Here is a 22,015-nt window from a genome sequence, read left to right as displayed (position 1 = left end):
TTTATGAGAGAGTTATAAAGGCTGGTTTAGGCTATATTTAGGTGAAATTTTCGAATAAAAAATTTCTAATGACAAAAAAGTAACCCACTGTTTACGTGAATGTCTATCTGGAGAATTATCTTTAACGTCAGTCGAAAGCTTATACTAAGCTAAATTAAATTGCTGTAAAATGGGTATCTCGTGAAAATGGTCCAAAGCTCACTCAAAGATTCGTCTCGCTGACTCGACAGTGGGGTGGTGACGCATCATTAGCTTATTCAAGAGTTATTTTTTGTACGAATTCTTGATAAATGTCATCGAAAGCTGCGGTGGCTGGCATCAGAAGCAATTGTATTGAACAACTTTCTTCAAAAATATAAAAAAACAATATTCTTCAAAAATAAAAAGAAGTTTTCAGGAACTTTTTTTATGCGAAGTGCCACATTTTAATGTCAATTCTTTACAACAATCGATAAATTTCGGCGAAATAAATAAACGTGCAATATATCTTCCTGTAGCTAAAATGAATGTTCCAGTGCGAAAAGAAAAAAAAAACCGAATGCGTTGGCTTTTTTTTCCACTTAGGTGATTCAAATTCTAGAACTGGGACTCTATATAAGAAAAATTATTATTGGGTACCGATCGTAATAATCGGTAATAAAGTATGTAGTAAGTTCCTATAGAAAAAAAATGTTTAAGCCTGAGTGAGATAGCGAGGACAGAATGAGCAGTTACCCTACTCGACTTACCTACTTCCCTTAGAGATTAGCCGATGGTCGACATTTTTCACGTGCGTTCCGAGGACAAAGTCAATCAACTTACATTAAAAAAGCCCGTAATTACACTGTAGAAACACACCAAAACCTACATATCATGAGAGAAGCAAAGCTAAGTATATTAAAACAAGCTGATCAAATCATTAGAGAAGAGCAACGGGTTAGTTCGCTGGAGCAGGGTAGTCGCATAGAGATCACTGCTCATATGTGCCCGCGTATGGTTCTCGGTAGCTTCGATGAACGAGTCCGAAATGAATAAACAAAAAAAATAGGCGAGGCGTCAGGCTTCTGGGTCTCTCCAGTATATACTAACGTTCCAGTGTTGAAGCGCAAAATTATTTATAGACAAGCACACATATATATATATATAAATATTTATCCGAATTTGTCTGTAAATGATTTCGCGGTCTCATTCTGGAGCTTTAGTATTATAAAATTTCCTTAAAAAATTGTATAAAAAATATTTTTAATCTCTGGTTGTACATTAGTGCATTATTGCAGTATACAGATAATTGTCGAAAATTATGTCGCATAACAGGCTGTTTTGTCTTGTTTTATTTATCGAATGATTACTTTAACCAAACACTGCTCCTGTGCTGGCTTATTTTTTACAGAAATGTCACTTATACGAACCGTACGTACCTTATAAACTTCTCGCTCGATATTCAGACGACATTCCATAGAATTTTCTGTCTGGTCTATCTTGCGATCGTATTTGACGCCTCAAAGTAGGGTATTGGAGTTGCTTAGCTAATCAGATATTCTGTTATGAGTTTCAGGGTTATGTGTGAAATTGTGTAGCGACATTGTACAGCATCTTTAAACTCGTTGTTGAGTAGCGCTACGCATATAGGCTTCACTATTATTTTGAACACCTGCCCAGTGTTTTCTTTAAGACAGTGCCATTGAGACATGGCCTTGGCCGCGCTAAGCAAATACGCCAGGTAGATGAATCACTGTTCTATGTGACACCGCTTAATTGAAGCCGTCATAACATTAAGCATGACATCGGCGGTATAGGGCGCTTCAAATTTCATTCGCAGAGAGAAACTAGGCAGTCCAGCGTTCCCATATTGTAAATAAACAGTAAACACAAATTGCACTGAAGCCGTTGTTAAAGGCTTTATTTTAGGTTCCCCTTTGACTTTTGTACTCCTCGGGTTACTTTGATTTTCGTATCACGAAGACTCCTCAATTTTAAGAAAGCATACAATACATTTTTTTACAAGCATTTTAGCATACAATACAAGATTTCGAGATTAATACCAAGGTGTAACTAAGCTTTAAATGTATTTTTTAGATAGGACCTCAGGTTGCTGGTTAATATTTCCAAGTTTATATCGAAAATATTTGAGCATGACACATTCATCATAAATGCTTGTCCTCAAGTATGTCCACAGTTTGTTTCGAATATTTACTAGAGCTATAAATTTAACGTGAGAGCGCGTTTAGATCTGTTAAATTCGTAGATACGTTATCCAAATTTAAGCAAGGGTTCCAGTCAATCTTTAAGGGGCCTCCTCCGACGTTTGACAACGACAATTTGTGACAAAGAATGTATGTTCTTGCAAAGGCAAGATACAACGCTATATTTAGCATTGCTGTGCGTACCAGTTAAGGACCCCAGGATTCGTGAAGCAACGGGCCTGCCGTAGCAACAATAGCTCGACCACAATGTGACGACGAACAGCCCAACCTGCAGCGAGTTTCTCTAGCCTGCAGACCTGGACAAAGTGATGCGAGACTGCTGTTCTAGATATGGAAACCCTCTAACAGTAAAAGCATTGTCTCTAATGTACAATATTACACAATAATAACGCTGTTTTTCATTACTCGAATCAACTGCTGTACCCTATTCATTAGATTAGGCAACCGCCGGTCAAGACATTCCTGTAAAGTCACATACAACGCAAGGATTAGCAAAGTAGAGTCACTTTTGAAAGTTCACTTGATATCAACTAAAATACTCACTTGCCTCAACTGCCATCTTAGAAAAGGCTAATAAGCATACACATAAAGATGTGCTATAATTATAGTAAATTAATTTACTTGATATAATTAAGTATGAACTATAAGGTAGTGACGCGATATATAAAATAAATATCGCAAAGCGTTGCAATATTCTCCCGATCACACGACGGCAATCACAGCTATGCAACTAAACTGCTTCATGGCAGCAGTTGTCTATTCCATCTTATCGTATCGATACTATGTTTTCTAGCCTTCCCAGAAGCTGTTCCTCATTCATTTTCAGCTTCACAAAGACATTGTCATGGCATGTTCTTCTCTGCCACTAATAGTGGTACTATATATATAAGTAATATGCACAGCATCGATCGTTCGACTCCATCGACAGTTCAAACTAAGCGTGAATAAACACAAAGACGCTTACGCAACAAACTAGTAATAGTTTATTTCTTTTCATTGACAAACAAATAGTAGCTATGTTTATGTAATTACGGCAAATTTGTCCATACGGAGTATATACCACGTTTAGCTGAACAAGGAAACTATCCATAGCGCAACCTATTTCAGTGGAATATAGGTGCGACTTGTAATAATCAATTAACTTATCTGTATGTCGAAGAGAAATATGTTCGAGAATTTTCACACTGTATCTTCGTGCTATTCTAACAAGCCATTTACGGACGGGTAAACGCCGCCATTTTCGAGGTTATGGAACAGTCACGTGATGATGGCTAGAAATTATTCGACGCTTAATCGTTGGCTATGTAACAGTTGCGAAGCCGTTAACAACTCTGGAGACACCGCGACGTATACTCTTCACAGCACTGTTCTCTGTCTGGTTAGTTGCGACAATACGGCCACATTACGACGTCGAAACACTCGAAGGTTAAGTCGCAAGGGGCGGGAGACGAAATCAAACAAAATGAAGGCATCGAAGAATAAACCACTAGAAGCTCCGTACGTCCTCAGTCGGTCGATACTCGCATGGCTCTCTTTACTTTTCCAGCGTTCTCCTTTAAATAGCTATCTATCCCCATTTCTCTTCATCGTTGTCGTCGCTGTCATCATCGCCGTTGAGACTCGAACCGTGTTGTGAATGCAACGGCAGTTGCCGAGCTAATAAGAGCCTTTCATGTCTGAGGCGATAGGCCAGTGGCCGAGTCTTACTGAATCCGTACACCCGGACGGGGCATTTGACAGCATACGATACAGGTGCGGTAACGCTTACAAGCTTCGAACTACAATGAAGAGTCGTACCGTACTTAAGTTTTAACTGATACAATAAATCGCTGTGATCGCTAAAGCACAATAGATATTGTAATATATCTAGTAATCGGAGATATAAGAGCCTATGTATATAATTATCACTACAAAAAATTACAAAATTAACTATATATATATATATATACACTCCGTTAGGGTGCTTAATTAAGTTTGCACCCAAAAAGTGTCTCTCATCATCAAGTGTGTTCGTTAATTAATCTAATCCAGCTATATGGCTATAAGCAACCCACCTCTTTACCAGACATATGAGATTAGAATCCTGGCAGCCGGTATGGTAGACGACAACTACAATAGTGACATTTTTATTTATCTTTCTGTCATAACGGCGTCACAGTCAAATTAGAAAGTATTGATGGTTAAGAGATTATTACTATTTTCTAGGAAGCAACAGCAAATCACAGCGAAAATTCTTGCCAGATTTTTTACTTCGTGAACACTCTTGAAGTATTTTGTACATATGATGAAGTATTCGCTACTATTCAAAGAACGTCCAAATTAATAAACGAATATGCTTCGAAACTTGGCCTTATTAACCGGTCAGCTCATTGCTAACAGAAAAACGATTGAATAATGAATTGAATAACGACGAAATAATTAATTACTAAAAACTAAGAACTAAAAAACCTACTTCGTGAAAATTTCGCGTACCCTAAAAATGACAAGTCCGTCCTTTAACATATGTAAGGAGGGGGTGGCGTGTTGTCAGAAGAGAAGAACCTTAGCATGAATATTTACTGTTGCAGTTTGTCTTTGAAAAAGCAGATATCAGTGCTACCTGGAGCTTGGCCCTTTTCCTTATCTTCATAATTATCCAATCGGCCAACGTTTCATGGAAAGCGACCCTCAGACAAGTGTGATCACTCTTCATTTTCCTTTGTAAGGATACGAATCAGATAATGTCTATTCTATAGAAATAATAAATTGTATGCGTCGGAATATATGAACTGCTCGACCTTGTCGAAGGATTGTGCGAAATATTTTTTTGTCCGATGCCAGAGCAAATGAACGACACGGCAGTCAAATATAAATGACGCGTCCCACTAAAACCAGCGTTCTTCATGTGAGGCTTTGAACCCTTAGCGCCGTCGATACGTGCCTGGACTCTACATAAGCAGCTTGATTTTAGCCTTACAATTTTGAACGGAAGAAACTAACCACGATTTCGACATCTATTGGTGGTCGTGTTGCTAAGGGACACTTATGAATTTTCTAGAGCAGCTTTAATTTAACGATTTGAAGTTAACCATTTTTTAGCTTTCGCTCACACCATACAGTGTTCCGTTGGTTTGCTAACTAACATCACATAGAGTGTAACTGGATGCATTTCATAACGGTCAGCTTCGCAAAATTTGTGTTTTGATCGCAGAAACGCCATCAAGAACGAACAGAATCGATAGCCGGATCAATACATAAGCATTTGGCATATAAAACCAGTTAGATATATTTTAATGTTGCATGTGATACAAAAGCAGCGCTGAAAGTCCACGGTTAGGCTCAGGAAGCTGTGAGCAGAAAGAGTCATTGGGGATTCGGGTTTGAGATTTTTAGTTAGCTTAAGGAAAGGTTACCACACATTTGAGCCCTGCGTTTTCATCGAGAAGGAAAACAGTGCAATTTTACACTGAGGTATACTTTTAGATGAAACACAGAATCGATTTTTTTTTTTTCATAAATAACGAAGCGAGTTGCATTTTGAATGGAGATGTTTACATATGACGTGACTGTAGAAGTGCTGTCGCCCCATTTTCCAGCCCAAGGGCGAAAGCCATTTTGAGCTGACACTCTTGTTCATGCAACTTTATGCTCAAAGCTAGAATACGATGCAGGACTCCTATTTTGGGCTAAAGGAAATTGATCAATGATTACTCCCTCGCAGCTTTGCGCAGACAGGTACGTTCAATGATTAATTTCACTCACTTGGCTCTTTTAGAATCTAATGAGTTATATACATATACGTGTGTTCCTATTCTTATCTATGGTATTTAAGTAGCAAGCCATTAGGCATTATTTCAGATAGTTGGTTCTTAACACGAAACACTCAGATTGGATTTGAATACGCAATACGTTATTCGCTACGCAATCACAGGAACACTATGTAGGTACACTGAAAGCATCTACCAGAAATATTTATATGGGCATTTGTCAGAATTTGCAGAAAAGAGCCAGCTACTTCGCAGCTGTAACAAAAAAGTAGATTATTCTGATTGTGCATCATTATAGCAGTTTATTCTCAATCAGTTATAGGCAAACTGCACTCTACTTATAGTCAGTAGCGTTAATCTAAAATCACATGAAGTTTAATCATACTGGTTATATAATAGCACACGTAGCCTTGTAAGCTGGCAAGTCGACGACGTTGTTAGTGTAACGGAAAAACTTGGATAATATGTAAGAGTGTTAGCTCAGATAAAACTGTGATCTGCTCAGGATTATTTACTTTGCACTCTGACCTGCTGACAGGCGGATCTTGTATTAATCAATAAACACAGTAAAAAAAATGCTATGCTTTAGAGTACATTGAGACATTTATTTACCAGAATAATCCAACGCGTTTCCTTCTCTATTTTACAACCTGGAGTATTTTCATTACTTCTACCTTGATATTTTATGGCATATGTGCCAGGTTTGACTAGCACAAAAATTACTTTTTTTCAGGGTAAGAACGAAAGATAGAATAAAATTGTGCACCTGAACGGTCTATTGTGGAGTGAGGTTTGATATCACTTAATATTGCAGCTTCTATGGCTATTTTTTATACCACTAGCAGTTTACTTCGAATATAACTGTAGAAAATACGTTGTTCGAAGAGCGTAAAAATGCATTCTGTTTAGCTCTGCGGTGAAAGTATGTTTTGAGTTCTTTATCTTTAGGCTACTTAAGGATTCTTTATAGTAATTTTCATTCCATTCGACAGTGAAAAATATTTTCTAAAAGAGCTAAAATTTTCTATTACCAACACACCATCTCGAAGAATGTTGTCCACGAAGATGCAGTGAGCAGACATTCGTTTGCATGCATCAATTATATATGCAACGGCCGATAACGCTATAGTACTTAGCACGTACTTTCTTCAACATCGCTGTATACGTTGCTCATTATTTAGTATGATAATGAAGACACCAAGCCAATAGCAAAATCTATAAAAAACCATTCGACGCCCCGTAACTCTTATTGTCAATAGTTGACTGAGCCAAATGTTTAGTATAACAAATACAGTCCTCCAACTTCTCGTCTATAGATTACAGTTTTTAGCGTGCATCCTGTTGAGTCGTGAAGGTAAGCCTCGATGGGCACCCATGCAGAAACTACGAACGCATAGGAGCGAATTTAAATATTATAATTTCTACGATGCTGTAATCGTTAATCTGAATAGTTGCTCAATGTTCGATGTATAGTTTATTGACACCTCGCGTTATTTGCGCGTTCAGCTCTTGTCTCACGTACGGGACGGCAACAGGACGAAAACAATTACAGTTGTTTTATCCACTTTTTCGCGTTAATCAGTGCAGAGTCGATAAAAATACTCTTGCGACAAACATTTTAAATTTGAAAAACTTCCATTATAAATTGGAATTTAATCTACTGAGTTAGAGCATTTCTATTTATATTATAGACAATCGAATCAGGTAATAAGCGACAAGATATAGATGAAATACGCCCTTCACGAAGTGGGCGTGTGGAAATTAATTGGCAAAGTTATTCTATCTTAAAATATCCATCTACGATATTATTTATTTAACGTATAAATACCTTTGGTCAAAGTTCTTTTGGCTGGTAAGGACCCGAAAGAGCAGGCTTAGATATCTGTCTATTATTGGGCTTGACGCTTCGCGCCATGTCTGACGGCTATTTGCAGCTACAAACTCGCATTTTTTGTTTCGATGCACTGCAGCTTTAAAAAGCAATCCTTGCACATATGCATAAGAATAATGCCTTTAGCACAGGGTGCATTTCATGCACTCGTATTAACAGGCAAATACAAACACGCTTCTACCATGACTGAGTGTCAGTAGACTGAGGTAAACACGGCCTTTGACCTTACTAAAAGTAGCATTATCTCTACAAGCCAGGATGAAACGCGATTACAAGTTCCGCAATAACAATTAGATTATACGTGCTTATTCCGGTTCAGTTTTTGCACTTTTCTATAAAAATAACAATTCAATCTCTTCATCTGCATATGCATAAAGTTATTTATTTGTTATTATCCTGTTCTTTGTATCATCAGCCGGTTCATGCGCACAGACAAATTCGTAGTAAATATTAGATACAAGTTTCCTTGTACTTTGTTTTTGGCTAGTTTCGTTATATGCTATTGTTAATAACTGTTATTACTCGAATTCCTGTACTACTTCTCACACGACACAGTTACTTCCCATGTAAAAATGACAACGCCAGAATGACCAGCGTGTTACGTACAATTATGTACAAAAATACTTAGCGTAGATCGTCTAACGGCCATAATACTGCTAAACGATGTTCAGCGTAAAGACCATAGTACCATAATCACATAATCATCAATACAATCATGATTAACGAATGTTTCCCTAGGTTTGACCGATCCGCGATAATCTTTCAAGTAGCGCGTTATTTCCATTAACATACTAGAGTAGTACAACGATCGAAACATCACTACTTCTTCATTCTTTCGACAATGTTGCGGTTTGAATAAGGCAACACAAGCTTATGAGGATAACAAATATATAGCTTCTAATGCAACAACATGTACAACAAATAACGACTGCGTTGACAGACAGACAGGCAAACAGACAAAAGCAAATACTCGTCAACGGACGATAATGTTTCTTCATGAAAGCGAGTTAACCGTATAAGTTCGAAAAGTATCTACGAACGAAGTACGAATCTATTTCTACTACTTCATATCAGGTTTGTCTACCGAATTACCACACCACAAAGCATACCCCAATGCCGAGTTTGATGGATAGCATGTAATCTATGTAAAAACGCAGATATAACTAAACATCGGACACCACTAAGCTTCAACCCAGCCTAGCCACGAAAATAAACTTACCTAAAACAATTACATAAATGTTCTTACTGTGGTAATGCGTACTAGTTCAGAATGCATCGTTTATTCTTTGTGCTGTGTAAACAATGTACTAAATCGAGGCACGTTACCAATCGTTACAACTCACATCGCATCGCGACTTGTGAATTTCAGTAACCCATGACAAATGTAAAGAATTCACTGTTTTAGTCAGAACTTTTGCCGACCGTTGCTAACTGAGGTTGATCATGAGTAATCATTGTCCTTTCACACAATTGGCACATTTTCTATCCGTTGAAACAGGCTTGTGCTTTACATTGTCCACTTCGTCGCCGTCAGCTTTGCAGTCGGATTGCACATGGTTCGAAGAAGAGGAAGCTGTCGAGCTTTCTGCCGCAATTGCACCCGGTCCTCCACACACCTGGCAACCCTTCTCCTGCGAGTCCACAACAATCTTACGCAGAGGTGCAGACAAACCGCTGTAGCTGTGCAGGATGCAGTCCCACATGTATCCCCAGCTTCTCGCCGCTTTGCCTATTGTCGCCAAAGCTATGTCGAACGGTAGCATAACAATGGCGACCACTAATGCCACAGTTCGCGCCAGTCTCGTATGTCGATATGGCCTCAATTGTCGCTCCAGCTGTTCTTCAATCGTCGCCAGCTCAAGCGGCCGCAAAAGTGTACGAGATACGTTCGACCTGCTCGACAGCTTGATATGCGCGTCGCAATGCTCGCAATCCTTGCCGTCAATGGACCTATCAGTAATAATTAGTGAAGACAATTGCTCGCTGTCATTCTCTTGCTGGCTGTGACTTATTTTCATTGATGATGACGGGCCGGAACTTGTTATGAAGTAATTCTCAGCTGCGATACACGAATGGCAGGAAATCATGTCGTTGTTCTGTAGGAAATGGACGGCGTCTTTGTAACCCTGCTGAATCAGCTCTTCGAGGATAGAGGGCGAAGGGGCGTATACGGTCTTGCAGAGGCGTAAAAGTGTCTCCGGCATGAATGCTACTTTCGGTAAATTGCCTGACCGAGGACCGATTCGCGACTCGCCTGGAAAGGGTGACACGGTAATCGTATGCTCATCATGGATAGGGAGGTTACGACTAATTCCGCCATCAATATAGCTGACACCCTTGACCTTTGGCGGAACCCAACCGAGGAAGTACGGAATGAAACACGATGCCATTAGCACATCAATAAGTTCCTGCCGAGAATCGAAATTACTGATGAGCTCGTTCTGTAAATTTGATGCACGCGTCACTGACACAAACAGCTTACCCGAGCTGCGAATGTGCGCATCGGCTGGCATATACAGATCAAGATCCCTACGCATTGTATCAAATAGGTTGAAGCGCGGATGGAGCGGCCCCAATGGAAGACTTCGGCAATGTACCGCTAAGGTCACGATATTGTTGATTGCCTTATCCATAGGGAAACCGCTCACGAGGCAACTGGCGGCTAAGGCTCCGGCCGAGGTGCCAAATACCTTGCGGTTTGCGACGTGCGGGGCAAAATCTCGAAACGCAAGCGCCACCCCGACGTGATAGATGCCGAGGAAACCGCCGCCCGAAAAGCTCAAATGAGCTTCTTCATAAAAGCGACGGTTCTTCGACATCGCTGCTGTACTGATTTTGACTACCATCGTTGCCGACGGTCTGGAAAACCCTGGTAAGACAGCCGTCCTGGTTGTCTGGTTTCGATGGGGTAGTGTAAAAAGCAGATAGAACGGAAATTGAATCAAAAGTCGTGCACCGGCGCTGCGCAGGGGTACAATAAACGGAAATTTTGCTAGAGTTTAAGTTCTACCGGGAATAAATCATAATATATTTTTTTTAAGTTCTACGATTAGTGAACTTCGTTAATGCGTTGTGACTGAAGTTCCTGCAGAACTGCTCACTATGCTGAGAAAAGGTTAAGGCTGTTCGCCACCGGTCTACTAATATAATTCAATTGGTTTCGTTCCATCGGAATCTACAGTCCTCAAGTAGTACTGGAAATCTGCGCAAAAACATATCCTTTGATCCAAATATATTATTAATACATTCTACCGGAAGTTATTCTGTGGGTGAACAGCCTATTACCCATTGTTCTCCTAACTACGTTCATTTACTGCATCCGACTCAGGCTAATTCTTTTCGAGTGTGGTACGTCCCTAGACACGTAATTTCCGTCGTAACTATGATATTTGCCTCACACGAACAGTCCAGGCGCAAGAAGCTTGTTTATCGTAAATTTTCCATTTCTTTAACCTGCCGTCAACCTGCCTTTTTACCGCGCCTTCATGCTTCTGGCACAACAACAATGTAAATCACTTGCAAAAATTGCATTGTGCAAGCAACTGACCGCGACCACGCATCCGTGATCATACATTAATCGACCCTCCTGAGCCGATATGAGCCATCCCCTCTCAACCCCCTCTGTGACTCATTCTTCACGAGGCTTTGGATTGGATGCCACTTCCGTTAATGTTAAGCACCCCGGGTGGCACCGTTTCTTTTTTGGGTCGTTGAAAAAACATCTATTCGCACAGCGCAACGTTGGAATGATTACAGTCACAGAGCGGCATAGTTAACATTGGGTCATTTGTTTGGAGGCCATTAAAGCTGCTGTTGCTGCACTTCGCGCGCGTGCACATCTGTATGAATAGCTATTGCTTATTGTTTTAAACGTTGTCGTTGATCCGCACGATATCAGGCCAAAGTAAAGCGTTTCGCAGCACGCCCACACGTATCACAACTACGACCGTACTTCACACATACTCAAACTACTATATTGTTAATGTTCCACCAGCTGCGTGCCTTTGCCTACCCCTTTGTGCTAGGACTGCGGCGGTTACTCCCTCTAACAGCAAAGAGTGACCAGCGAAATGGTAAGGGAGAGATGCTTTTTTTGTTGTTTATATTTTGCTCTCTGAATGTCAACTTAGCAGACGATAACGATTGTTTAGCTGCCCACAGTAGAATACTGAATTACGTTTTCTTTTTTGGCGGGAAATAGAAAAACGGGTAGAAGTTGAATCACTAAAGACAGATGAATAGACTACTTGAAAAGAATGCTGTGCATTCGTCATATTTCTGTTCGAAACGCTATTTTCGTTAAGTAAATGACTGCGTAAGTATGATGGATACGATAGTTAATACTGAGACCAACTTAAATGAGCCAAAAGTGCAAATTGCTGTTTGTTTACTCAAATGCAACTACCCGAGAATGACATGGTTTAGGATTTGAGGATGTTTCTTATTTAAAGGGACGGTTTAGCAGCATGCACGTTAGTAATATGGCTCGTACAAAAAATAAAACACGAAGAACAGGTATTCATTCTACAAAACTATTTCGGCGCCATTGTAAACCAGTAAAATCAATCTGAGGTCGCAATGCGGTAAACGATCAAACTTCTAGTAAGGCCTACGTTCCGAGATATTAGAAAGGCCGTTTCATCCAAAATATGGTATAACACCGCGGTAGTTCTACATTAAAGCAATTACCTTCGTACACACAATGAATGTAAAGGAGAAAGCAAGGGTTTTTTTGTTTAGCAGTATACAAAAACAGAAACGGAAGAATTCTTTCTGTTTTCTATTTTTTGGGTCGTACATACGGCCATATTTATAGAATATTAGTGGGTATGATAATGGAATAACGGATAAGCCAGTGATGAGTTCCGCAGCACTAGATTTATTTTGAAGCTTATGGAATCGGCTGTTCCACAAACAGAACGACTTCTCCTGATCCAATAAATGTCAGCGTCACTTGAGATAACAAAGTCATGTCGTCTACAAGTGTTTTCATGTCCTGCAATTACAAGGAGCAAGTTGAGTGTTAATTTCGCAGTAGAGAAATACAATAGTCGACAAAGGTATCTGCATCTGCTGTCATCGCAAACTACTAATTGTAGTTTTTTTCTTCAACTGAACTTTGCAGTTCAGCCGATACAACAATATAAGAATACTTATTTGAGAAATTATAAGATGCACTTCCAGTCTACTATAGGCCTTGAAAACCTGATACAGCCGACTCATTATGTGACCTTAATTGATAAGCATAGTCCATATTAAGTCTAAAACTTGTCAACCACAAGGATAGGAACAGAGGTTCCATCTTGCAAGCGGTCAGGCATTAGTGCGCTTTCTTTAATTAGAAACGCGACATTTGTAAGAATATCATTTTGCTACTTGACTTACTAGACAACGTCCTAAATCTTTGCTGTGACTCGCTATTTGAGTGAGATCACCGCTGATTCCAACCGATTTAAGCCGACAAGGATCTGCTACTTCAACGGTTATCGAGCCCGGGCCTGATACGACGATTGCATAGGGACTACCCCAGGGAGCACGCTGTGATGCAGCTGCATCGGTCGTGTTCCAAGTAATAACTTTCATCGTTGACGTAAGCACCTGGAAAGTTAAGACGGCAAAAAATGCCAAGTAACAAAAAACTTTGCAAACTTTTCTAATGAACCAGTTAAGGGCAAATAACAGAATTCGTTTCGAAATGTAGCGACTATAGCGGCTGAACTTACAACAACTTTTCTGAGGCTTTCGAGAAGGTCCATGACGCGCCGAACATGTTCTTCCGATAGATCAATATAGATTCGATTAGGGTAAGCCCATAAGAGGAACGTCATCACTTCATATTTTGGTAACGGGTCACCTGCGTGTGACCACACAGTCAGCGAGGTAGCGCTCTTGACGCTGAGTAGAAGTGTCAACGGAGCAAACACAAGATGCGAAAGACGCACTGGAAATGTGACAACTGTTTCACGGGGAACTTTGTCTAGAAGTCGAATCATCTGAGCAAAAACATCACATGTGTATAAAACTATGTGAAGAGCATGGAGCGTTGAATGTAGTAGTTCTAACTTGCTAATTCAATCCATCTACAGGCTATATTAAATCAAGGGCAACAGGGCATGCAACGTATTCACATTTATTTTAGGGGAAAGAATTCTGTCTAGAGGACGTCAACACAATATCTCAAATAATCGGATCAGCCGGTAGGTGTATGTTTCTGCGTAGCCTTTGTTTACCTTAATATGCAGTTCTGAGACAAAGGATGAAAATAAATTTTACAATCACTACGCAGCTTCACTCAAATTTTCTAGGTTCTAGCGCGAGTTTTCGATACACTGTACATACGCTCACAAATACCTGAAAAATGTTTTTCCACGAGTAGACTGAGGGTACTTCTTGTGGCGTGCCCGCCAGTTCCGTGGTCCATCCAATTGAAAGTACATGGCCCGCGGGGCCATTCCTTGTGCAAATATCGACAAAAGCCTCTGCTGGCAAGGCTGTTCCCTTCGGTTCACCGGGCCCTACTAAGACGTCTGCATTCAGCCACAGCTCATGATTCAGCGGCTGCACATGATACTCACATCGATACAAAGCAAACAATACAGCATAGGTCGTAAAAGTAATAGCACGATTTTATCTAAACGACTACGTCATGTTCCAACTTCGTTTCGACATGATAAATTCAATGTTTTCTACAGTCTGCAAAATTGTTCTGTAAAAGCGTTAAAACCATGCTGTTATCAAAAACTTTTCAAACCCGGCCGAAAAATACATTTCGGGTCAATTAGTAATCGTATCTTTAAAAAAACTATTTTACTTTTCATGTAAATAAAAAAGTACTTCCTACACTGTTTTTTTTTTCACCTTTTTTATGCATGAACGCTGCAGAGAAGCATACGAGAAATATTACATACTCGCTCAAAGAATTTATTTGAACCATAATTTTTTGAATGCAAGGCGAGAAGCCATTGTGAACCTCAGCTGTCGCCGTACAAAAGTTGATTATACTAGAAGATTTGCTATAAGGTGAACCTACCGTCGGAATAGTTATGGCTATATCGGAAAGGCAGGACTCAACAGCATCGAAATCTGAAAACACCAAAAATCATGAATATAGCAAGATTAAAATCCGCTGCTCTGTAAGGAAATTTCTCAGTCAAAAGATATTCAATACGACGGTTTCGGTACACTTCCCGCTCTGTGATGCTGCAGTGGTAGTTTTTTGACAAATAATGGTGTAGATTTAAAAAAAAATAGATTAAAAAAAGAAACAGAAAACGCGTTGCTTTATGCTGACGGTTAGGAACCTAAAGCGATACCTAATGACACGGCTAAGTGTAAAATTTGGAACATTTACCTGGGTTGATCATGTATTCATCTATGTCTAACACCAACAGCATTTAATAATCGTGACTGAATGATGAATGAAGTACCTTTAAAATCGACTTTAATACCCTTTGAAGTTCTGCTTTCCTTAACAAGCCGTATCCATTCGCTAAACAGAATGTCAGACGTTGTGTCTGGCGGATGCGCCATGATTGGTACACGAGCCTGTAGCGAAAACCGATACGACAATGAAAGTCACTTTTAAGAAAGAAATCAAGGGAACCTACTATGTCTATTGAATTTGAAATTTAGGCATATATAAAGGTAACCTTGTCTTAGACTTGTTAAATTTGTAACAAGGTAGACTTAGTGTTATCACTACTAGGGCATAAGTTCGTTTAAACAATAACGTTCCAAAATTATTACCGAAAAAAAGCATCGATTCATATAGATCGTGATTTATTCTCATTAATTTAAGATTAAGATCTAGATTCTTAAACTACGAATTTAAGGCTTGAAAGGAAATGTGGTGATAATTACCATTACGCGATGCATGTTTGGTAAATTTCTCATTAGTAATGTACAACAGAAAATAGGCAAAGCGTTATATTCCGAACATATCTACTTACATCACTGCTGTGTCCAGCAAGATTGCCGAGAAGTACGTCACCTTCAATGAAGTCAACTACATCTGAGAAATGTCAACTCGGAAGTTAGTCAATCTGTCAAAGTCTATAATTTATTGCTTAGATTTCCATTCGCTATATACACTTCAAAGATAGCTGTAGTTGATAGTCTTTAACAAATGGGAACAAGTTGACAAGCGAATAACTTCCACCAACGTAATGCGGGCATTAAACAACAGTTCCCAATTCGAAATAACTTGGCACAGGCAAGCTGCTATAGAGAACGTACAATTTACGGTTTCGAATACAGCAGCTGGTCTTCTAATAATCAACAGCAGCTTACTTTACTTGAAGACGAATTAAGTGACTGGGCGCTAACGTCAGCGCATACGTAACAAAAAGGGTGGCTCAAGTGTGTAAATTCTGACTTATTTGCTTAGCTACAAATACGAATATACTGATATGGACCAACTACCCGTACTATTTTGCATGAATAGTGCTAAATAACAGCAATACAAAGGAAGGCTGTTACAACTACCTGATTTAAGAGCATTGATGAGCTTTACCCTCGAATTAGTTGCATGTGACCACCTCAGGTTTATTGAAGTCTGTGCGTTACTCATAGTTTGGTATTTATCTGAAGAAAGTTAAACTAGTTCGAAACATAAACATAAGGTACAGCGCCACAGCGACTAGTGAAAATTTCGTGTTTACTCTGCTTATTGTCATTAATGTTTAGTCAGTTTAGCCGTCTAAAATAATAATAGGACTTGACCTGTCCTTTGTCATCGACTAATATGAACAATACAAACCCGAATTTTGCTAAATTTTGCGTCGTCTGGACACACAATCAAGCTACGTTAAGACAAAGCTATGGTCCTACCAGATCTTGCAACTTAGCAGACGCCATGATCATTGGAAAAACTGTTCGCGTGTAATAGTCAGCCTAGCCATCTAGCTTCATGCCGTAAATCGCCATTTCACCGGTCAAGTGCGTTACCTGACCTGACTGTCCTCGCCTCCTGCAAACTTCTTGACGTTGTTGGAAGTGGAATTATTACCTGGTTGTTATGAGGGAATAAAGTGCCACTGGCATTGTTACCACGTAGAAACAATTGTGGGCATATATCTTCCGTTAATGGTCTCACAGATGACCATTGATTTCTGTTAACCTTGGGCATACACAGTTTAACTTGGTATCCAATATATACCTGGTTGGCCAACCAGCCAAACAGTACCGATTGACGTTTCCACCACAACATCGTCATTTCTCACTAATCAGGACAGAATTATCCTTTTGTGGCGATAGGTATGTGGCATACTTTTGTCTGGTACGCTTTCCGGAAGAGGAAAAGTATGATATCGTTTCTGTGCTACGTGAAGGTGATGAACGAAGTTTATATTAAATTGGAGTTGAAGATCGCTGAATCCTCTATAACGTTAGGACGACACTTTTTGCTTTTTCAGACTATCGAAGAGAAATACCTGCATAGCTGGTGATGTGTTGGGCCACCGAATGTCATATCTAAATAGCGACAAGTGGATCCATCACTCATAAACCCTAGACATATTTACATATGTACGGTTTTCCTGTATAGCAATCACTTTAAATACAGAGTACTTTGCGGTTCGTTGTATTATATAGTATAAGCCAATGACCGCGAATCGTGGTTTGTCAACTAAACTACATGAAACGAATATGATTTTTGCTTCACAGAACACAAGCTAAAATGAGTCATCTGAAGTGACATATTGCCAGTATTTTTAGAAATCTACATTTACTTTGGGCTTATTCGTTATATCTCGGTAGGAACTCAGGAAACCAATATTCAAGACGATTCCAAATTTGGAATTATGTAGTAGGCCGCAGTAACTAGTCGTTGGTCCATTGCATTACTTTCGTTAATAATACATCACCTTAAGTCTATATTACATTTACCTCCTAAATGCACGCGCCAAACAGAACCTAATGAGTTCCAGGTACAGTTTTGGAGTTTACCACATACAGGCTTTTATTGCTGAGCGACCTATTTCATTTCACGTCACTTCAGTCTCTGTAGACCTAAATGCGATTGTAAATGGTTTCGTATCTTTTAAACTAAAAGATGTTATTATTTGCCAACTATTCGTTGAGAGTGCTTCATGACATCTGGCTCTGAAGTGTAGAGTCTAGAGCTCCTGAATGAAAATTACTACGAGATTTGTAAGGCTCGCGTTGTAGCCAAGCACGCAACCACCGTATATCTGCTCTCCAAGCATGAGTTCCAAGAGCACGTTTGTCTGCATCGGTTAAGTCTATCGCGTCCGATATCACTATTATTGCTATTGCTGAAGTGTTCGAATAGAGTCAGGGAAACCTGTTGGATCTAATGGTCACTTCGTATTTGGCGCGCTTCCTTTCCTCGCTGGTCCAGCCGCATCGGCCTACGGTGACTACGTTCACGTTTAGCTTACCGTGCTGGCTACATAGGGGCATTCCTCTCTGCCGACAATATACTTGCTTTTCCGTTGGATTACCATTGTATGTGACAAACTAGTCTTGGCAATGGGCGATACAAGCAAGTATTCGATACTCTTACCGACGTACAACGAAAAGGATAATTTACCAATCGTCGTGTGGCTCATCAACAAATATATGACAGAAAGGTAACCAAGTGGTGTTCCAGCGTGCTGGACTATACACGGCGCTATTACATACAAAGGGTCATTGTAACTGGCAATTCTTTTGTATGAGGCCACTAACTAGGTAGCGGCTTCAAGAGTTAGTAGGGACTGTGTTACAATGTAATGAACCGTTGACGCTAAGCGCATTATCGGTAGTTGTCAGCTGGATCACACGTCAGAGCATCGTGCGAACAAGCAGCGGCAGCGAGCGATTACTTAACGTGAAGCTATTGTCCTTAATCATCAAACAAAAGTAATTATTGTGCGGTGTATAATAAGCAATTTGGAAAGATACCATTTCTTCTGGGTATATACAAATATAATATATTTATTTATTTTGAATTATGAAATTCACTGATGATTTACTAATAAAGCTGCTGAGAGCAGTTCTAGTGCGTAAATTGGAGGAACCTTCAGAAAGTTCAGTTTAGAAAGATTTTAACCTAAAATTCTTAGCTGATGTTATGTTTAAACCTAACATATCAGTGTTGGCTTTATTAATGACATAATTCTGATATCTTGTATCAGGGCGAATGGCATAGAATAATAGTAATAGTTTAGAAATAGATAGTTTTTGGTTAAATTAACAAAAGTGAAGTCAACTTCCTACTAATATGGCTCCTGCCAATTTACGGTACTTTTCATATTCCCAGGTTTGTTAAATGATGATGGAATCGAAAAATAGCCGTTCCAGTTGTTCGCATGAGTCTAAGAAAAACGGATACCATTAAAGCTATGATAGAGAGAAAACAAAAAATAGAAATAGTCTACAATATATTACGATGACTTATTTATGTACATAAACAACCTTCTTTAAATGCTATCTATATAATAAAGTCTCTTATTATTTTTATAAGCCACTCGTTGTTATTTTACAGTGATTTGGAATACGAAATTATCGTCATTGATGATGCGAGCCCAGATGGAACCCTTAAAGTCGCCCAAAGTCTACAGAAGATTTATGGCGACGATCGTATCATCCTGAAGCCCCGTAAAGCTAAGTTAGGACTTGGAACTGCGTATATCCATGGTCTTAAATACACTCGGGGTGAATTCGTTGTGATTATGGACGCCGATCTTTCGCATCATCCAAAATTCATTCCTAGTTTTGTAGCGAAGCAGAAGGAGGGTAATTTCGATGTCGTCTCCGGAACACGGTTCGTTTATTTGTACGAGAATGTCGACTAGTTATGTCCGCTGGAGGAAATCCTTAACGGTTATCGAATTTCAAAAGGCTTCGAACAGCGAACAGTTTAATTGTTTACGTTTTGAGTTCTTTAATAATATTTTTTTACAAATGACAGCTAATTACTTCTTTAATTCATTAACTATCTAATATTCGTTTGGGGGGTCCCGCGCGCGGTAATTTTCTAGCACGAAACTTAAGTATAGCCCGGGAAGATCCTGCAAAAGTTACTCGCAAGTCATTTCTACATTAATAGTCGTGCTGCGGTAGCAACTAAAATGCAAATATCAAAGTAGTATAAGTGCTAGGTGCAAGGTCATGCAAAAAAGGGGTTTTACTGAAATATTTCTTATCAATAACGCTAAAGATCTCAAAACATGATATATGAAATGTAGACATTTTACAGTTTCTGCTGGTGAAACAGAATGGGTTATTGTCAAAACTCGCAAACATTCAGTCCCGCGTGTACAAAAAACCATATCTGTTTCTGTTTGTGCCCGTTCTCAGGTATGCGTTAGGCGGCGGAGTACACGGATGGGATTTCAAACGTAAACTTATCTCCCGTGGAGCTAATTTTCTCACACAATTTCTGCTCCGTCCGGGTGCGTCCGATCTGACTGGCTCGTTTCGGCTCTATCGGTGCAATGTTCTCCGAAAATTAGTTGAGTCATGTGTATCCAAAGGTTATGTTTTTCAGATGGAAATGATTGTTCGCGCCAGACAGTACAACTATTCGATCGGCGAGGTTAGTACGATTGCCTTTTCGATACTCGTATACGACGATTTTTTACTTTTTAAATCTACTTTGATCTATCTGGTAACAGGTGCTTCGATGGTCTGAAATTAAATAAATACTTATTCTGGACATTGTTCTAGGTGGGGATCTCGTTCGTGGACCGGTTCTATGGTGAAAGCAAAATGGGAGGCAATGAGATAGTCAGTTACATCCAGGGCTTATTGTATCTCTTTGCTACGACGTAGAAAAACCTCAGGTCTCGCGCAAAAATTCATTTCAATTTCATACATCCAGAGAAAGCGCGCTTTTTTATACTATTCGTACATCTGTGAATCGCATCATGATTTAAATATATGTATTCCATTTTTATCCGAACCTGTCATCTTGTTTCGCCAATAGAAACTCTAATGCCCACATTTTATTGATGCAGCTTTGAGATCTTTAGTATTATTGGTAAGACATATTTTAGTCAAATCTCTTTTTCGCATGACCTTGCTAAAAACGTTACCGCAACTGATCACAGTATTTTAGAAAGATATGTGTCATGGCTTTGATTGATTTACTTCTATAAGAACCTAGTCATACATATAAAGTCCATGTGTGTAGATAGAGTCCAGCGGAAGATGTATATACCTATGTATATGGTACATACATACAGCAAATCCTATTGAGGCATCAATTGTTTCTTACTGCTAAAAAATTAAAGTGTATTAACCGGCTTAGGGAAGTGAAGACGAGTTGATGCATGGAGACACAACGTAAAGGTTTCAAAAATGGTGAAAGGAGAGACCTAAAACATTGCTTTGTATTGACGGTAATATTATAACGATTTACAGCCCGAACTTCGTGTTACGAGGGATAGTGGTGGGCTACACTGGCACCACTTACATAACTATACATCAAAACGCTGCTAAACTTTGATAAATACATTACTCTTAAAAAAAATAAATCTCCCGAAAGATTCTAGGTGTAGTTGATTGCATGATCAGAATCTAGATAACTTAAAGGTGCACGATATTCTGCAAATCATATACTTCCCCTAGCGAAATACTAAGAACGCAAAACACCAACATTTTCTTTCGATTATTCATACATTGCGGGTTTCGTGATTAGGGCAATTAATCACGTGTACGCAATAGTGCATTTTGATTTATTTCCTTATTACTTATTTGCTTAGCAAAATAGATATTTGCCTTTATCTCCTCCTCACCACTTTTGTCATTATTTCTTCGCAAGGTAACGCTCATCCTCTATCGTCGTTTACGTTTTTTTCATAAATCGGGACACAGCATTTGATCGAATCGACGGTCTTCGATAGATACGGCAAAATTTTTTTATCCACAGTATTTTATCTCAGTCAACTTTATTCTCCCAGACGTTAACTCAACTCTACTTATGTCCCAGCCCAAGCCTTTCAATAAAGTTAAACGTATATTTATAATTAAAACATCCTAGTATAATGGCAATAACAAGAATGCGTTACGAAAAAATGAAATTCATTACAACAGTAACAATTAGTAGTCGTGTTAGTACTCAGAAATTGTTAATCTACTGTGGGTACGTGTGATACATGCTTCGAACGATCATCACCACTGTCATCCTTCCTAATATTAATTATTCTGTAGAGCCCCTTCAACGCGACCTTTTCGCATTTAGAGCTTCC

At 39.3% G+C, this 22,015-nt stretch overlaps 3 protein-coding genes and 1 long non-coding RNA gene across 8 annotated transcripts; 2 read left to right on the top strand and 2 right to left on the bottom strand.

The window, feature by feature from the left end:
- Positions 1 to 9,271: 9,271 nt before the first annotated feature.
- On the bottom strand, positions 9,272 to 10,666 carry LOC111243755 (patatin-like phospholipase domain-containing protein atgl-1). Its single transcript, XM_086982127.1, has one exon. It carries the CDS (start codon positions 10,664 to 10,666, stop codon positions 9,272 to 9,274), a length of 1,395 nt encoding a protein of 464 aa, XP_086838253.1.
- A 2,013-nt stretch (positions 10,667 to 12,679) lies between these two features.
- Positions 12,680 to 17,243, bottom strand: LOC111244270 (protein FAM151B). Of its 4 annotated transcripts, none has more exons than XM_022791176.2 (8): positions 16,767 to 17,236; positions 15,770 to 15,810; positions 15,248 to 15,365; positions 14,851 to 14,903; positions 14,172 to 14,378; positions 13,544 to 13,813; positions 13,206 to 13,418; positions 12,680 to 12,816 (listed from the first exon to the last, which is right to left on the bottom strand). In XM_022791176.2, exons 1-8 carry the CDS (start codon positions 17,032 to 17,034, stop codon positions 12,712 to 12,714), a joined length of 1,275 nt encoding a protein of 424 aa, XP_022646911.1. In that variant the 5' UTR covers positions 17,035 to 17,236; the 3' UTR covers positions 12,680 to 12,711. The 4 variants fall into 4 exon arrangements, with proteins under 4 accessions (XP_022646911.1, XP_022646910.1, XP_022646913.1 ...); XM_022791175.2 differs by having other exon boundaries at positions 15,770 to 15,831; positions 16,767 to 17,235; XM_022791178.2 differs by lacking the exon at positions 16,767 to 17,236 and adding an exon at positions 16,305 to 16,549 and having other exon boundaries at positions 15,770 to 15,831.
- A 942-nt stretch (positions 17,244 to 18,185) lies between these two features.
- Positions 18,186 to 20,721, top strand: Dpm1 (Dolichyl-phosphate mannosyltransferase subunit 1). Of its 2 annotated transcripts, none has more exons than XM_022791179.2 (4): positions 18,186 to 18,412; positions 19,288 to 19,587; positions 20,124 to 20,361; positions 20,493 to 20,721. In XM_022791179.2, exons 1-4 carry the CDS (start codon positions 18,312 to 18,314, stop codon positions 20,595 to 20,597), a joined length of 744 nt encoding a protein of 247 aa, XP_022646914.1. In that variant the 5' UTR covers positions 18,186 to 18,311; the 3' UTR covers positions 20,598 to 20,721. The 2 variants fall into 2 exon arrangements, with proteins under 2 accessions (XP_022646914.1, XP_022646915.1); XM_022791180.2 differs by having other exon boundaries at positions 18,189 to 18,412; positions 19,309 to 19,587.
- LOC147757608 (uncharacterized) lies at positions 18,419 to 19,286 on the top strand. Its single transcript, XR_015322052.1, has 2 exons — positions 18,419 to 18,683; positions 19,084 to 19,286. It is a non-coding gene; the product is annotated as an uncharacterized LOC147757608 (long non-coding RNA).
- Positions 20,722 to 22,015: the final 1,294 nt, after the last annotated feature.

Source organism: Varroa destructor, unplaced genomic scaffold (genome assembly GCF_002443255.2).
Source record: "Varroa destructor unplaced genomic scaffold, Vdes_3.0 BEIS01000002.1, whole genome shotgun sequence".
NCBI lineage: Eukaryota > Metazoa > Arthropoda > Arachnida > Mesostigmata > Varroidae > Varroa > Varroa destructor.
Note: the sequence above shows the minus strand (reverse complement) of the source record. Positions and strands in the feature narration are given on the sequence as shown.

Excerpts from the sequence above, each read along its gene's own strand:
- LOC111244270 (XM_022791175.2), bottom strand. The coding sequence starts at position 17,034 with ATGACGATGTTGTGGTGGAAACGTCAATCGGTACTGTTTGGCTGGTTG. Across the intron at positions 15,832-16,766 it reads GGCGAGGACAGTCAGGTCAG|ATGTAGTTGACTTCATTGAA; the intron begins GTAACGCACTTG and ends GACATTTCTCAG. Across the intron at positions 12,817-13,205 it reads AAGATTTAGGACGTTGTCTA|GACATGAAAACACTTGTAGA; the intron begins GTAAGTCAAGTA and ends TTGTAATTGCAG.
- Dpm1 (XM_022791179.2), top strand. The coding sequence starts at position 18,312 with ATGGGCGATACAAGCAAGTATTCGATACTCTTACCGACGTACAACGAA. Across the intron at positions 19,588-20,123 it reads GATGTCGTCTCCGGAACACG|GTATGCGTTAGGCGGCGGAG; the intron begins GTTCGTTTATTT and ends GCCCGTTCTCAG. Across the intron at positions 20,362-20,492 it reads ACAACTATTCGATCGGCGAG|GTGGGGATCTCGTTCGTGGA; the intron begins GTTAGTACGATT and ends ACATTGTTCTAG.
- LOC111243755 (XM_086982127.1), bottom strand. The coding sequence starts at position 10,666 with ATGGTAGTCAAAATCAGTACAGCAGCGATGTCGAAGAACCGTCGCTTT.